Source organism: Chiloscyllium plagiosum, chromosome 20 (genome assembly GCF_004010195.1).
Source record: "Chiloscyllium plagiosum isolate BGI_BamShark_2017 chromosome 20, ASM401019v2, whole genome shotgun sequence".
NCBI classification, from domain to species: Eukaryota; Metazoa; Chordata; class Chondrichthyes; order Orectolobiformes; family Hemiscylliidae; genus Chiloscyllium; species Chiloscyllium plagiosum.
The window spans coordinates 3,870,891-3,887,856 of record NC_057729.1 but is presented as its reverse complement, the minus strand read 5'-3'; the positions used below and the strand labels follow the sequence as shown (position 1 = coordinate 3,887,856).

General features: G+C 39.2%; 1 protein-coding gene across 3 annotated transcripts in view; it reads right to left on the bottom strand.

The window, feature by feature from the left end:
• The window catches only part of gnas (GNAS complex locus), a 318,791-nt gene that overhangs the window by 25,887 nt on the left and 275,938 nt on the right, over nucleotides 1–16,966 (bottom strand). For all 3 annotated transcript variants that reach the window (XM_043710125.1, XM_043710126.1, XM_043710127.1), the window contains exon 6: nucleotides 771–825. In XM_043710125.1, coding sequence (XP_043566060.1) covers nucleotides 771–825 — 55 coding nt within the window. The remainder of the gene's footprint in view (nucleotides 1–770; nucleotides 826–16,966) is intronic.

The window sequence follows — 16,966 nt, the reverse complement described above, 5'->3', positions numbered from 1 at the left end:
ATTCCTTTTCCACTCTCCTGATTTCCACTTGCTAAAAACCTATAACCATTTCTAACTTTCCCAGTTTTGATCAAAGGACACAAACCTTATTCTTACATCAAATCTTCCTGCCACACCTACTGAGTATCTCCAGCATTTTCTCCTTCAATTTCAGATTCCCAGCATCCACTTTTATAGTTGTTTTGCTTTTTCTTTCAGCTCAAATGAAAGCCTGGAAGGCTACAGAAAGCACCATAGCAATTTGTATACAAAAATGGGTTTAATTCAGATTCCAGTAACGTGATTCCTAAAGATTTGGCTCCCAACTTTTCTGCTGTTAAACTTGGCTCATTTATTCAGACGGCAGACTTGTAGACTCGTGGGTCTGGAAGACTGGCTCCAGGATCATGGAGTTGGTCTCTTGGAATTCAAACTGAAGACTAGCATAAAACTGCTTGTGCGCTGTCATGGTTGAAAGCAAATGACAATCCCATGTCCAAAAAGCTTTTTGCTTATTGCATTTCAGACCTTTCAACATGGAAAACTAATAAAGTTACTGTTCCAACTGATCCATTTCAAAAAGAGAAAATTTGAGCTGACCATGATCAAAATCAATTTTACTGTAACTTCTAGATAAAGAACAGCATGAAAGAAAAAGAAAAATAATAAAATATCAAGTACCAGATTGTGAGCACAAAGTAATTTCAAAGTAAGTTCTACCTCAACCAGAGAATGATGCATATTATGAAGGAGGACTTAAAAAATAGGAAAATAATAATAAATCTGCTTACCTGATCTGGAGGTATGTAGTCATTTTGTTTGACTATGTCAATCCTGTCTAGAAAGCTGCAAGACAAACAAATATACCATTAACATTCTTTTCATTCGAGTTGAGGTAGGAAAGGCCATAATTAAACGATACAGTTAACTCCAGCTGAGCAAATTCAGTTCATTTCCCCCTCTCGTCCATTACTTTGGTGGTAAACTTGGATTCTGCCTTCTACTGTGGCAACTAATAACATCTTAATAACCTGAGGGTAGACCAGAAGACTGAAGGATCACCAGATTTCTATAAGTTAGTTAAATTACTTCTGTTGTGCATGATGAAAGTCTTTTTCTGCAGAAATACAATCAATCATTTTCCTTTGGATAGCTTCTGCAGTTTTTCAGACACAAATTATATATAAGTAGAAAACACTAAGACAGACATTGAACAGGGCATTGTGTACAGATTTGAATGTAGCCAAAATAAAAACAAAACTTTGTCAAATATTTGTCTCACGCACCAGGTCATTTCACAAGAGTACCAAAGGGAAAAGTTAGGGAAAACACATCCATAAATTAGAGATAGTGGATTGATTGGCAAGCCAACTCTGAATGGAGGGGTCATTATACCCTGTGAACTGTCCTGGTGGGTACAGGTGAAAAGATTTGACTAAATGTGCTTTTTCTTCAGCAATATATTATCTATATTTGTGTGTGTATGTGTGTATACCACACACACCCCAATATGCTAATATACATAGTATGCTCCATACATATCTGGATTTTGTTAGGAATACAGGAACAGAAGCAAACCATTCAGAATGTGTAATAAGCATCTACTCTTAGTTGCATAGTTTTGAATTTACTTTACTAGATGTTCATAGATATCTGCACAGTACATGGATGGTCATTTGTCTTCAAAGAGTTGTTTTTGTAACAAATGCTAGGAGAATTGAATGCGAAAAAGGCTTGCCCTGCGATGTAATCCAGTTAAATAGTATTCACTCATATGTGACCATGAGTTTTACTTGATATTTATCTTAACTTGTGTGGCAAGTGACAATTTTTGTCCTTCACAGTATAAATGCATACTGGAGAGAACTAGAGAACACAGGTTTATAGGGTGAGGGGGACAAAATTTGAAAGGGACCCAAGGAGAAGGTGGTGGTGTGTATATGGAATGAGCTGCCAGAGGAAGTAGTGCAGGCTGGTAAAATCCAACATTCAAAGGCATCTGGATGAGTATATGAATAGAAAGGGTTGAGAGAGATATGGGCCAAGTGCTGGCAAATGGGACTTGATCAATTTAGGATATCTGGTTGGCGTGAATGAGTTGGACCAAAGGGTGTGTTTCGGTGCTGTACATCTATATTACTCTGACAATTTTACACCATCTCCAAGATCTAGTACTACACTATACTTTCAGGAATTCAATTTTGAAGTTTTTTTTTAAGAAAAGATATTCTGCTGTAATTAATGCAATACAGCTACAGTATTTTCACTAGACAAGTTTTTACTCTACTAAAACAAAATTCAAAACCAGGATACAGTATTTTTCCTCTCCGCGTTTTTTTTGTTTATTGCATTTCTTCTCCAGGATTGTGTAAGATGTATAGAGCATCAACTGAAAATATGGATCTCTCTTTTGCTGCCACGACAGTAGGACCTGTGTACTTCAAATGTGCCAATTTTAACAATGGGGACACAAAATTGTAAAACCAATATTACGAGAGGCTGAATAATCTGTGGCTAATTTCCCCTCGAGCATCACAGGCCAAGGGGTGACCTTATAGAGGTTTATAAAATCATGAGGGCATGTATAGAGTAAACGTACAAGGTCTTTTCCCTGGATGGGCTGTCCAAAGCTCAAGGGCATAGGTTTAAGGTGAGGGGATAGATACCTTTTAAATCTTAAGAGGCAACTCTTTCACACAGTAGTAGTGGTGGAGGCTGGGACAATTACAACATTTAAAAGGCATCTGGATGGGGCTATGAATAGGAAGGGCTTAAAGGAATATGGGCCAAATGCCGTCAAATTGGACTAGATTTATTTCGGATATCTGGCAGCCACGGATGAGTTGGACCGAAGGGTCTGTTTCCACGCTATATATCTCTATGACTCTATGAATGGTCTCCTATACAATGGAGCAGCGTTCCATTTCTCCATCTTCTTTATAATCCTTTCCCCACCCCACACACACAAAAAGCATGCATCTCATATCTGTTGGACAATTCTTGCCACAAATAGCCAAAAAAGGTCAAAGACTCATACATTATGTGCACTTTTGCGCATGCACTTAACATTTGCAAAGTCACAACAGTGTTAAGGTCTAGGATTCATCAGCAGTCTGCTTCTATTGTGCTACCAGGATCGGGGTAGCTAGGTGCTCTTGGTATGAGTCAATATTATTGAAGATCATAAATACTTTTGCCAATGCTTAACTAATCCTTGATCTGTGAATTCTTGCTGCAAGTTCCTTCCTTACTCCATTAAGCTTCCAATTGGAGTACAGCTAACCTTGGGGGATAAGTGGGAAACTGTTCAATCTTCGACCAGAACCAAGAAAACCTCAACTTCTGTCATTGAGCTGTAGTACACACTATGTGCATGCACACTCACAAGTTGAGCCACAAACCAGTGATGACACATTCACTGAGGTGTATGAGAAAACTAGCTTCAGACTAAACATCCAGGATTCAAAACATGCTCTAACAGCCTGCTCCTACCATTCCTGACCAATAAAATGCACTGTGAGCCCCTGGATAATGGGAATCATTTCCCGTACTTTGGAAGCTTCATCTCAGCGCGAGCAGACATTAATGATGAAATCCAACATTGACTCCAACGTGCCATGCAGCCTTTGGGTACCTTAGGAACAGTATGGTGCAGGTCCAAGTCCAAGACCTCAAAGACAGCACCAAGCTCAATCGTCTATTGATGAGCCACGGTCCCCACCCTCTATATGCATCAGAAACATGGACTATGGACTGCAAACACTTCAAATCCCTGGGCAGTTACCACTAGTGCTTTTTAAGCCAGTGACCCCTCAGTATTGAGGCACTACGCACACAACCAACTTTGCATTGCTCGCCCTCGAACCCACAAAACTGAAGCAGCAGATGCAAAAGTGTCAATCATTTCAGGAGTCACCAAGCTGAACATGTGTAAATAAAGTGCGGGCAATGTAAAAAGCATACACAGAATCAAGAGAGTCCCACCCATCCACCTCATCATACACCACTTCCCCATGTACAGCTGCATCTGTAGCTCTAGCATTGGAATTTTCAGACACTACAGAAATACCACCCACCAAAGGAGTGGAAATGAATCATCCTCAGCCCTGAGGGACTGTCAAAGACGATGACTGACCCTGCTGCAGTGAATAAAGATTTCAGCTAAAATCCTCCATAATGTTAGATTAGCAGAGCTGCATTAACACTCGGTTAGTGCTGTTGGCTATGGTTTAAACCATTTGGAAAGGGGGTTTGGTATAGGGTCTAACATTATGAAAAAGAACAGAGTGCACAAAATTTGGAGAAGCAAACAGTATTACATAGTCATGCTAAGAAATAATGCACTAAGGTCTAGAGTACCGGCCTGAAAATAGGAAGCTCAAAGGACAAACGAGAAATGAAATAAAAGACACAAAAAATAATAGACTGGCCGTCAGCAAATGGATATCCCACAATCTTCAAGCAGCATATAAATAGACAAGGCATGTAAAGGGTAAAAGAGGGGCTGATTTGGCACTAAAAAGGGATACTATATGTGCTTGCATTAAGGTCAAGCTTCTAAATGCACATTTTTAGTCAAAAAGCTACAGGGATTTTTTTAAAAGCAAGTAAAATTGAGGAGAAACTGAAATCCACCTTTGCTTGCTATTGTAAGTTTACAGATGGAAGACTTGCCACCAACCCTATTCTAAAAGTAGCCCAAGGAAAGCCAAAAAGTATTTCGATTTTTTAGTTTATAGAAAATAGCCTCAAAAGGTAACATACTAATTGGTTCACAGTACAGATGAGAACACTACTTAGTAGCAAAAGATGCACTGGATATGAAATCCACAAAAATTAGCCTCATCTTCTGAACCAAGCTAGTTGTTCTGATGGATTTCCTAACTGGCATGACATGGCTAACCATCATCAACCACACCAAGAGCTACATCAAGTTATCTTTCATTGAATATTCCACATTTGTTGGATGATTCTGATGTCATTCCAGGCCTTTACAATTCACTGTTGTTAATATCACAGCCTGCTTTCTGCCTCTCTTGGTGAATGCCTTCTCTCCTCTACACATCCAGTATTTCTAACTTTTGTTCATGCTCTTCTCAATGCGATTATGCAAAGAGACATCCAATTGATGTAAGATTTGTTAGATGACTAAAAATCACTGTAAAATCAGAGTGTTGTGATCTAACCCCAGTAGCAATATGATCAAAATTTATGATCTGAACATGTGGCAGATTGAAAAATTTCTCTCTCAATGCAATTCTCTTCATCAGAAGTTTCAAACTTGTCTCAGCTACCTTCATCCATCCAGCCTTTATCGGGAAGATGGATGACAGCTCCATTTGGGAAACGCTTGTGCTTTTCTGTTGAATTTCATGGCTGATTTTAGCTTTGTCCTATTGAACATGTATGACAGCACAAATGAAAGTCTACTTTTGTCATGGCAAATTATCTTTACTAACACTGTCTCCTTTAAAATTTGCTCACCATCTGACTGGTTGGTATTTCAACTTCGTTGGGAATCTTATCCATGTGTCAAATCTGGGGTCAATTTATATTCATTCTCTAGTCAATGTTTAATGTGCTAACACTGAAGTGTGCTGAATCTGTAGTCAGTTTCTGGGAGACGGTGTGAAACCTTGGTCTTTTGTCACAATACAAAATTCTTTCTTTTAAGCTTGTGTGCATTATTTAGGGTTCACTTTGAAATTTATAGCACTTCATTTTCTTATTTCAGGGCAAATATTTGGATGAATTGTCAAAACAGAGTCCACTCTAGTGATTATCAATGACATATATGGCAACTTGGCTTTCCAACTGTTGGATTCTGGATTAGTGGTGCTGGAAGAGCACAGCAATTCAGGCAGCATCCGAGGACAGGCAAAATCGACGTTTCGGGCAAAAGCCCATGCTGCCTGAATTGCTGTGCTCTTCCAGCACCATTAATCCAGAATCTGGTTTCCAGCATCTGCAGTCATTGTTTTTACCTTTCCAACTGTTGGTACATGTTAGGTTCACCTCTGTTTGCATTGTTAGTCTGAGGCATCAACCAAAGTTGTGTAGAAAGCTTCTTCAAACTCCAATGTACTTCAAAAATCTTGAATTCTCCATTGCTGCCTAATTTTGGGTGTGTTTTGAAATCTCAGCGACTTAAGTTTGAACTGGGCTGTGGGAGCCTGTGTGGCAGTGCTAGTGTCCTTATCTCTGGACCAGAAGACCTAAGTTCAAGCCCCACCTAGTCCAGAGATGTGTCACAATATGTCTGAACAGGTTTTTAAAAACATCTAGAATGTACATGGCATGTCAAAAAATCCATCTGTTAAAACTGATCTGGGCTGTGCGCGCGCCATTCCTTCTTCACACCATATTTTCATACTGGAGAGCAGGAATGCAGTATGCACCAGCGAAGCGGCAGCCTCGACACCATGTGTCGACATACATAGATACATGGAGCTGCACAGACAGTTTCAATGATTTACTATTCCATGAGTTTCTTAATGACTAGGTGGGCACGAGGGTAAGTCTAACTTCACCAGTGAGCAAGTGGCAAGTACAAACAACTGACAGTTTTGGCCAAAATTTGATTTTAAACAAGATCAACCAATACTTGAATGCAGTAACAGGCATTGTCCACGTATTAAACAAGTACTTTGCATGCATATTTACCAAGAAAATCACTTCCAAGTATGCAATGAAAGACAGTATGAGATTCTGGAGTAGGTTTTAGAATGGTTGGCTGTAATTTGAGTTTGTTGTTAAGTCACCAGGACTTGAAGGGATAAAATAGAAAACTGATTTTCAGAGTTATCCACTAACTTGGGAAAAGCACTGTGCCACTGAAATTACACTTGTCAAACTCATGAATAGAAAATTAGTCATTACAGGTACATAGGTCATATAGCTAAGGTTCAAGGGTTGTTCAAACACTACAGAGCTAAATGGTGAATAGGATACGGATGAGTTTTGTATAGCTATAAGTCAGCATGACTATGTTTAGTTATTTGCAACCATGATGTGTGTCAATATAGGACACGTATGATAGCAAGCATTCCAAGTTAAATCAGCCACTATGCTAACAGAAACCAGCATATATACCTTACAATGAAAGTCTCCCTCTTCTTAAAAAGAAACTATCAGCCTAAGTACTTCCCACGAGCATCATCTGATAACATTTAACACATGCAGTCTCAATTTTGAAATATTAGGAGAAATGAAACACAGTTTGATCAAAGTAGAACATTTTCAGGATCATTTCAAATGACAAGAGGTACAGGGGTTTAAGAAGAGAATTCAGAGCTTAGGGCAAAGCAGGTGGAGGCACAGGTGCCAATGTTGAAGCAATTGAAACACAGAAGGGTAGAAGTGAATTTCATTTTAAAAAAGGCAGGTAGAACTGAAAGATACAGAACTTCACAGCAGAAAAACAAGTCATTTAACCTGATAAGTTAAGCTGGTCATTATGTTGCATATAATTCTCCTCTCACTTCACTGCTTCAACAAATGGTTATATGTTCCTTTCTCCCTCAAATGTTAATCTAGATTTCTCTTCAATGCTTCTGCACTACTTTCTTCCACCACTTCACATGGTAGTGGCTCTCAATTTTCAAATAGTTCACATACCTTTAAAACAAGGCAAATGTGCACAGCACATCATAACTGGGATATTTTAATGAAATGAGAGTGCATGGGCTCAATGGGATCTTGTACCAAGTTCAAGTATCGATCTTAAAAAAAGCTCCAAAATCCTAATCTGTCCAGCAGAGGGCAGGATGTGACACATTTAAAAATAATTAAAATGCAGCCACTTTCCCACCCTTGAGAGATGAACTTTGGCGATGCTAGATATTAAAAAATGCCCAGTGCCATATAGAATACTATAGAACAATGGTAAGAAAAGTAATACTGCCAAACATCGAATTTAATTAAATTACTTGTCAATCTGGTTAGTACAGTCTAATGAAAGACAGCATTTTCTGAAACAGTTATAACTGAATACATCAAGTCCGCAACTACAAATTGATTATTTATTGGTTTCAATGCTGAACTATTATTGCAGTTGTCATTATTGTAACACATAACAGACTGCTTAGTTTTCTCGCCACCAGAGTTGCTAATAAAATTAGTTTTAGCAACACCCAACTAGCTGCATGTTGGAAGAAATGCAGAATTCTGAAAAACATGATTCACTTGAATAACATGTTGTCAAGGTCCAGTAACCGGTTTCTCAAATGTTGCAAGTTAAAGAAATAGCTGTGATGTCATACAACCATTTCAAAAACAGCTCCCAAAAATAAAGCAAATATTCACCAAGCAATGAACTATTTGTCATTAAATAAACACCTTGCTTCCTGATATTTGTCATGTCCATTCGTGTGAACAGCCCAAAGAGAAAATCTGCAATTTATGCACTACCCTAAAAGAAAATGACATTTTCCACTATCACACTGATCAGTGCATGAGTGGGGCAAGAACCCAGGTTCTATGATTTGGTTGTACATCATCACAGGCATTACTTAAAAACATACTGCTCGGCCATTGAAGGTCCTATTTTTACACAAAATGATCAATGGCAAGGTTGCATCATCTTTCAATAGCATCCTGAGCGTGAAAGCAAGGAACAAGAGTCTCAGACACGCACATTTATGCAGTCCCTTTAAATCTGATTCCCTTTAGAGCAGATTAAACCCCTTTGCAGATACGAGTACAATTGCAACATTTAAAAGGCATCTGGATGGGTATATGAATAGGAAGGGTTTGGAGGGACATAGACTGGGTGCTGGCAGTCGGCCTAGATTGGGCTGGGATACCTGGTCGCCATGGGCGTGTTGGATCGAAGGGTCTGTTTGTGTGCTGTACATCTCTATGACTCTATGTAGATCGCGAGCTACCAGATCACTGGGTTTCTATTTCAGATTCTACAGAAGAACATAAGAACCTATCATTGATGGAGAAGGAATGAGTTTTAAAAAGAGCAGCAAGTGGAGTTTTCATTGGTACTCTCACATATCTGCATTGGATGTTTTACGAGCTGTATCATCTATTCACTATTTATCTATTAGCAATTAGTATGTACACACTTTCAACAGTGGGACAAAGTAATGGTTAGAAAGGATCAAAAATCAAAAAGCCAGTGCTGGATACAAAAAGAAAATGCAAGCACATCATTCAAGTCTGAATTTATGGTAGCTTGTGTGCACCTATTAATCAGTCACTGGGGCAGTATTCGTTCACCCAAAATATTTTTTTTAATTGAGTTGCTCTGGTTGTACTTTTTGTATGGTTCACATCTAAAAGTTGTTTTTATCACAACTCCAGAAATTTATTATAAAGGATATAACAGTATATAGTAAAACAGTGTTCTCATAAAAAACATGATTAAAAAATGTTGGTCTGATGATCAATAGCAGCTTATAAAACAGTCCTTCAGATAATCCAGGGACAATGCAAGTGGTAATTTTGGGTAACTTGGATGTGGCATTGAAAATTTTTGAAAGATATTAAATTATACTTCAAACTTGAGAGAAGCTGTTCTAGACATAGCCTTTTTATTTCTAGGAATGGAAGCCAGCAGTGGGAATGATGAGGTCGTTAAGGTATTGGGCTAGCAACTCAACTGTAAACTAAATTACAACAATTGTAAATTGTAGCATCAGAGAACAGTAATCTGCCACCTCTACGAAGGCTACTGAGCTTTAGCAATTCACTTTGTTACGAAGGGAAAAATACACTCAATGTCATGATGAAACAGCACAATTCCAGAAGGTGGCTCACCACAACACCTTTTGAAGGGAATAAATGATGCTTTGCCAGTATCATCCATACTCCAAAAACAAACTTACACAATCAAACTTCAAGTGAAGAAAAATCACTTTTGCCAGAATTGTCATGGCACAAAACTATGCTATTTTTGGCAGTGAGCAACAAATGTAGACCACAGATTACACGATAACGTAATAATTTTTCTGGCATCTAGTCCAGGAGTGCTCGATACTGAATGTCCAGTTCCAAAAAAAGACAAGTTATTAAATGTTGTTAAAAGATTTTCTCACATTTAATCAAACATACTATTCCAAAAGTTTATTGAATCTCATGCAACTGTTGCGCTTGCGATGGCCTTTATTGAGAATAACTGCAGGTTTTTTAATTTCAGTTATAAAATTAGGTGAGGAAAAACTAAAATTAGACATTATATATGAAAGCTTCACGAATTCAACTGTAGGTAAGCAAATATCAGAAGATCGGTTTGGTTTTTATAATTTTAACTTTATTTCCTGTCCAACATACCTGTTGCATAGCCTTCTGCAGTCATAAGAACAACCACAGTAAACATTTCTAAAGCCATTATAGTTGTGGTAACTGGCTTACAAAATAGTTACGAGAAGGATGTAATTTCCAGATTAGGTATTATCCCTGTAGCGAAACATTTAATAGCTGCTTGTTACCTTCCCAGTACAATTCTTGAGGAACTGAACTGGGAATATTCAATGTTAAGCATTGCGGGTAGTGAAATAGATGGCAGAACAGGCTTGAAGGATTGATTGGCTTATTACTTGGCTCCCTTTCTATTCATCTCCTTAATATCATCAAATCATGAGACAACAGGTACAGAATTATATATATTTTTAATATAAGCAGCAAACCTGTTAAGGGAAAAAAATTTACTACAGCCACAAATGGAACAACCAGCAGCCCAAATATCAATAACTTCCTTGTTCGTTGCTTCCAAGAATCCAATTGCCTGTTCCCAGATTTTCACCATGTACACACAGGTCACCATATATACCTCCAAGGAATGTTAGCCTCAAAAGTGCAGAGAGGTGGTGCAGCTTTTTTCCAATACAGACCAGTAGAACAGGTAATGATCAACAGTGTTGATCATTAAGCAGGAACATTCAGTGTTCAATTTCTTTGCCTGTGCTTTGTCACAAGGTCTGACTCAAACATACAATCATCTTTCAGAAACAAAACTTTAAACATGGCTCCCAAACTTCACCCATGTTTGCATTAAATACTCATAATAATCAAGCTCGCACTGCTCTTTTTGATTAGATGATAAATTTACTTTTGAGAATGGAAGAGAAAGTTAGGAAAATTAGAATGTTAGAAATTAAGAGTTAATTTTGCTGCTCATCTTACACTAATTCACATTAATTGCAAAAAAGATCCTTCCAAGTTCTCAACGTTCTCAGCACATTTCAAATACATCCTGGAAACCTTTGAGATCACAGTCACATAGCAATTATAGCAGATCTACGCAAAAGTTAATGCCTCATAAATGTGCTATACAGTAATGCATTAAAAATGGTATGCAGATTATCCATTAGGTCAGCACAGAGTACAAATAAGTTTAAGATTTCAGCAACATATCAACCACTTCACTTCACAGTCCTGAGAAAAAAAAAATGACGATGCAATAAATAAATGTAATTTTAAAAAGCCTGACAATAATAATTTATTGTTGCGAATACAAAAATTCAATAATGGTCAATTTTTTTTGAAGAATCTAGAATCCAGTCATTCATCAGTTATATTGACAGAGTCTGCAGGCAGCAGCAAAGCAAGGTTACATACCTAAGCTGCCCACAAAGAACTAGAACTCTGACATGGTTTTCCCTTGCCCAAGGTCAGTTAAAATCTGGAGTCAAGTTAAGGGGATATCTTGGCATACAACAGAAATGATGTGAGCAAGCAAAGACGGAACCACACACATTGAAGAAAATAGAACAATAAGGTAAAAGTGTTTATAGAATAGAAGTAGTGACTATGATTTGATTAAGATAGAAACTAAACTAATACTATTTCAAAACAATTTACTACAGACAAATTTTAAACATTCACAAACAAAATTAGTTTCTCTGGGCCAGCTTGGCAACATTCAGTAATCTTTGACAAATATTATGGAATGAGTACATAATTAAAAATCTAGCTTCACCATAGTCATCAGAGTGCAACTTTTACAATAACACTAATAATACAGAAGGGACCTTGATCAGATGGGCTAACGGACAGATGGAGTTTAATTTAGATAAATGTGAGAAGTTTCATTTTAGTAAGGCATGACTTACAGAGTTAATGATTAGGGTCCTGGGGAGTATTGCTGAACAAAGAGACATTGGGGGGGGGGGGGGGGGGGGGGCAGGTGCAGAGTTCCATGAAAGTGGAGTTGCAGATAGACAGGATAATAAAGGTGGCATTGGCATGCTTGCCTTCTTTAGTCAGAACACTGAGTATAGGAGTTGGGATGTCATGTTGCAGTGAGGCCAGTCTTAGAATACTGTGTACAATTTTGGCTGCCATTCGAGGGAAGGATATTGTTAAACTTGAGAAGGTGCAAAAAAGAATGCTGCCGGGACCCCAGTTTGAGTTATAGGGAGAGGCTGAATAGGCTGGTGCTTTTTCCCCCCTGGAGCATCGAAGGCTGAGGGGTGATCTTATATAAGTTTATAAAATCATGAAGGGCATGGACAGGGTGAATAGCCAAGGTCTTTTTCCTAAGGTGGGGAATCCAAATCTAGAGGGCATAGGCCGAAGGTGAGCGGGGAAAGATTTATAAGGGATCTAAGAAACAACGTTTTCATGCTTAGGGTGGTGCGTATTTGGAATGCAGTGCGAGGGGAAGTGGAGGCAGCAAGTACAATTATAACGTTTAATAGGCATTTGGATAGATATAGGACTAGGAATGGTTTCGTGGGATATGGGCCAAATGCTGGCAAACAGGATGAGGTCAGATTGGGATGTCAGGTTGGTATGGATGAGTTGGACTGAAGTGTCAGTTTCCATGTTGTATGATTTTGTCTTTCAGTTGAAGTTTTTAAACAAACCATGATCACAATGATGTGCATTACTCGCACTGTACCCTATGGAGGGGGATCAGCCATCATCTTCCGATTCCATATTATTCTGTACTTTTGCACACTCCAAGTTGTTGTCAACTGATATCCATTTGAAGAAAGATTCCAAAACCAATCTTAACTTGGGATAGATTTGTTCATAGAATAATACAAGTTAGGTATGCACTCAAATCTTATGTAGGTAATTATTTTAGTCAACCTATCATACATCACCTGGGCAAGTGACATTTTCTAATCAGCCTGTTCAGAGATGGTTTTTCACACCTCAAACAGCTGGGACTTGAATCACGGACATCCTGCCTCAGTGATAGGGACACTACCACTGCACCACAAGAGCCATGGTGGGATTTGAAGTATGTCTTTTTCAAACCTATAATGGAATCCAATTGTAGATATTTTAAAAATCAACCTGTTCAGACATACTATGACATCTCAGGAGGAGGAGGAGGGAGCTCAACCACCAATGTGCACTTCACTTCAACTGATGCAAGTAACAGTTTATCATCATCAGCATAGCAAATTTCAGGCTGTTGCTCTCTCACACAGTTATGAGGTTAGCATAAGGGAATGAAGTACATACAAGTAAAATTCTGCAGTCTCAAAGAAAGGAAAACTGGACAGATCATCCGACATCGACCCAAGCACGGGAGAAGAATGGCAAAAACAGCCCTATCAACCCTGCAAATTCCTCCTCACTAACATCTGGGGGCTAGTGCCAAAATTGGAAGATCTGTCTCACAAATTGGTCAAGCAACAGTCTGACAGTCATACTCATGGGATCATATCTTATAGACAATACCCCAAACACCATCCCTGGATATGTCATGTCTCAGTAAAAGGTGGCAGCAGAGTGGTATACAGGAGAGAGAGGGGGTTGCTCTGGGAGTCCATAATATTGATCGCATTAAGTCTCGTGGCTTCTGGATAAACTTGGGCAATGAAATTTCTTGCTGGTTACCACGTACCATCCTCTCTCAGATGAATCAGTAACACTTAGAGGAAGCACTGAGGATGGCAAGGGCATAAAATGTTCAATAGGTGAGAGATTTAAATGCCCACAACCAAGAGTGGCTCAGCAGCAGTACGACTGATCGAGCTGGTTGGGTCCTAAAGGACAATTTCTCGACTGGGTCTGCGGCAGGTGGTGAGGAAACTAAGACAGCAAAACATACTCTACCTCATCCTGACCAATCTGCCAGTTGCAGATGTATCTGCCCATGACAGTATCAGCAAGAGCGATCACAACTTAGTTCTTGTGGAGACGGAGTCCTGCCTTCACACTGAAAATAATCTCCATTGTGCTGTGTGGCACTGTGCTAAATGGGACAGATTTCAAACCGATCTAGCAACTCAAGACTGGATATCCATGAGGCATTGTGGGCCTTCAACAGCAAAATGGTACTTCAACACAATCTGAAACGTCATGGCCCAGCATATCCCCCACTCAACCATCTTCGTCAAGCCAGTGAATCAACCCTGGTCCAATGGGAGAATGCAGGAGGGCACGCCTGGAGCAGCACCAAGCATACCTGAAGATGAGGTGTCAACCTGGTGAAGCCACCAAACACGATTACTTGCATGCTAAAGAGCATAAGCAACAAGTGATAGACAGAGTTAAGTGATCCCACAACCAACGGATTAGATCTAAGCTCTGCAGTCCTGCATACCTGGATGTGAATGGTGGTGGACGGTTTAAAAAAACTCACTGGAGACGGCTCCACAAATATCCCAATCCTCAATGATGGAGGAGCCCAGCAGATCAGTGCAAAAAATAAGGCTGTAGCTTTTGCAGCAATCTTCAGCCAGAAGTGCCGAATGGATGATTCGTCTCTGCCTCCTCCAGTAGTCACTAGCATTACAGATACTAGTCATCAGCCAATTCGATTCACTCCATGTGATATCAAGGAGTGGTTGGAGGCACTGGATACTGTAAAAACCACACTGGCCCTGACAACATTCCAGCAATAGTACTGAAGATTTCTATATCAGAACTTGCTGCTCCCTCAGCCAAGCTTTTCCAGTATAGTTTCAATACTGGCATCCACCCAACAATGTGGAAAATTGCACAAGTATGTTGGGTACATCAAAATTAAAGGACAAATCTAACCCACTGTAGATCATCAGTAATATTATGGAAAGTGTCATCAACAGTGCTAACAAGCAGCACCTGCTCAGCAATAACCTACCAAGTGAAGCGCTGTTTGGTTTCCACCAGGGCCATTCAACTCCTGACCTCATTACAGCCTTTGTCCAAACATGGACAAAAGAGGCGAATTCCAGAGGTAAGGCGACAGTGACAGCCCTTGACATCAAGGCTGCACTCGACCAAGTGTTGTATCAAGAAGCCACGGCAAAACTGGAATTAATGGGAATCAGGAGGAAACTCTCCGGTAGTTAGGGTCATAGTGGACACAAAAGGAAAATGGTTGTGGTTGTTGGAGGTTAGTTATCTCAGCTCCAGGACATCTCTGCAGGAGCTCCACAAGTTAGCACCCTAGGCCCAACCATCTTCAGCTGCTTCATCAATGACCATCCCTCCATTATAAGGTTAGAATTGAGGATGTTCACTAATGGCCCCAAATCAACTGACACTTTTGATGAAGCAGCAAAAATTACATACCTCAAATACCACTATCTACTGCAATGTCCAAGTATACGTATGATTTGAGGTATGTTGATGTTTTAACATGACATTTTTGTGGAATTGTTGTTGTCTCGAAGCTTTGCTTGGTTAAGGTTTACTGCAGTTGCACGTATCTCTTCAATGTCTGGAATATTTGATCAACTGGCACACTTCTGGTCCCATAGGTACCGGTTAATAAAAAGTCTGCTGTATCTATTCACGAATAATTATGCTAAATATTACACTGAAAAGCTAATCTCAAATTCTTATTATCCCTTTTTCCTAATAGCTACTTGTGAATTCCAAATTTTACATGTTTGCTTCCACATTTACAAAACCAAACAGAATTCCCAGTCAAAGCTTGCTGCAAGTACATTCCTAGAAAACAGATGGTATGGGGAGGAGTATGGAAGCAAGCAATCAGAACTATAACTTTGACAAAGTGAGGACTGCAGATGCTGGAGATCAGAGTAGAGAGTGTAGTGCTGGAAAAACACAGCAGGTCAGGCAACATCCCAGGAGCAGGAGAATCAACATTTTAGGCATAAACCCTTCATCAGGAATCATAACTATAAAACTTGACAGAATTATCAAGTCGATTTTAACATACCTCATTAATCAGTCCACAAATTCCTGTCTCTGGGCATAGAATAGTGGGTTTGCAGCAGAGCATTAAAAGCTGGACACAATTTGTCTCCTGCTCAATTTTGGGAATACCACTGTAAAAAGAAATAAATGGCTTTGCAATTCTCAATCCTGCAACTAAACACATTAGCATAATGCTAACAGCAGTCAGTTGGCAGCCCAGTGTGGCTTCAGTATGGACTTCTGGTCTCAAGATGATTTCAAAGCGGTCTCCCAGCTTAGAGAGCCTGGTGCAGTCTGGAGTCAAGACCCTGTGTGGACTGGGTTGGAAGGATTGTTTTTCTGAACTTTTTGTTTCTTTATTTTTCCAATTTATTCCTACGATCTATAATGCTGGACTTTTTATTCCTTTTTTTTCTATTTTCTTTCCCCCAAAGAATTTGTACCGAGGCACCTTTGTACTGAAGATGGTGCTTTAAGTGGCAACTTGTAAACTTTTCACTGTACTCATTTCAGTACATGTGACAATAAAACAAATATCAATGGTCATGGATAGCTTCAAAACTCATTGTATTTTTTTGTGGCTGAACATAATCTTTTCCACTGAAAATGTATCAGACAAATATGGAACCTGTGTCAGTTAGAACCCAACAAGTAAATTCATCCAATTTTGGTAAATGCCAAATTCCTGGAATCTCTCATGAATCATGGATCTCACTACGACCCATACTATCACCAAAATTAGAATGGAGCCACAAACTAATAACTAAATAAAGTGCAATACCTCAATTGGACAACCCATTACTGTGTATGCAAAATCATGGATACACCCAGCCGAATACAAAGAATATCTTATTGCGACCATTAAACTGTTTCCTTATGTCTACATGCACCGACAAACTTTCTGGCAGTACTGTAACTTTTCAAATTA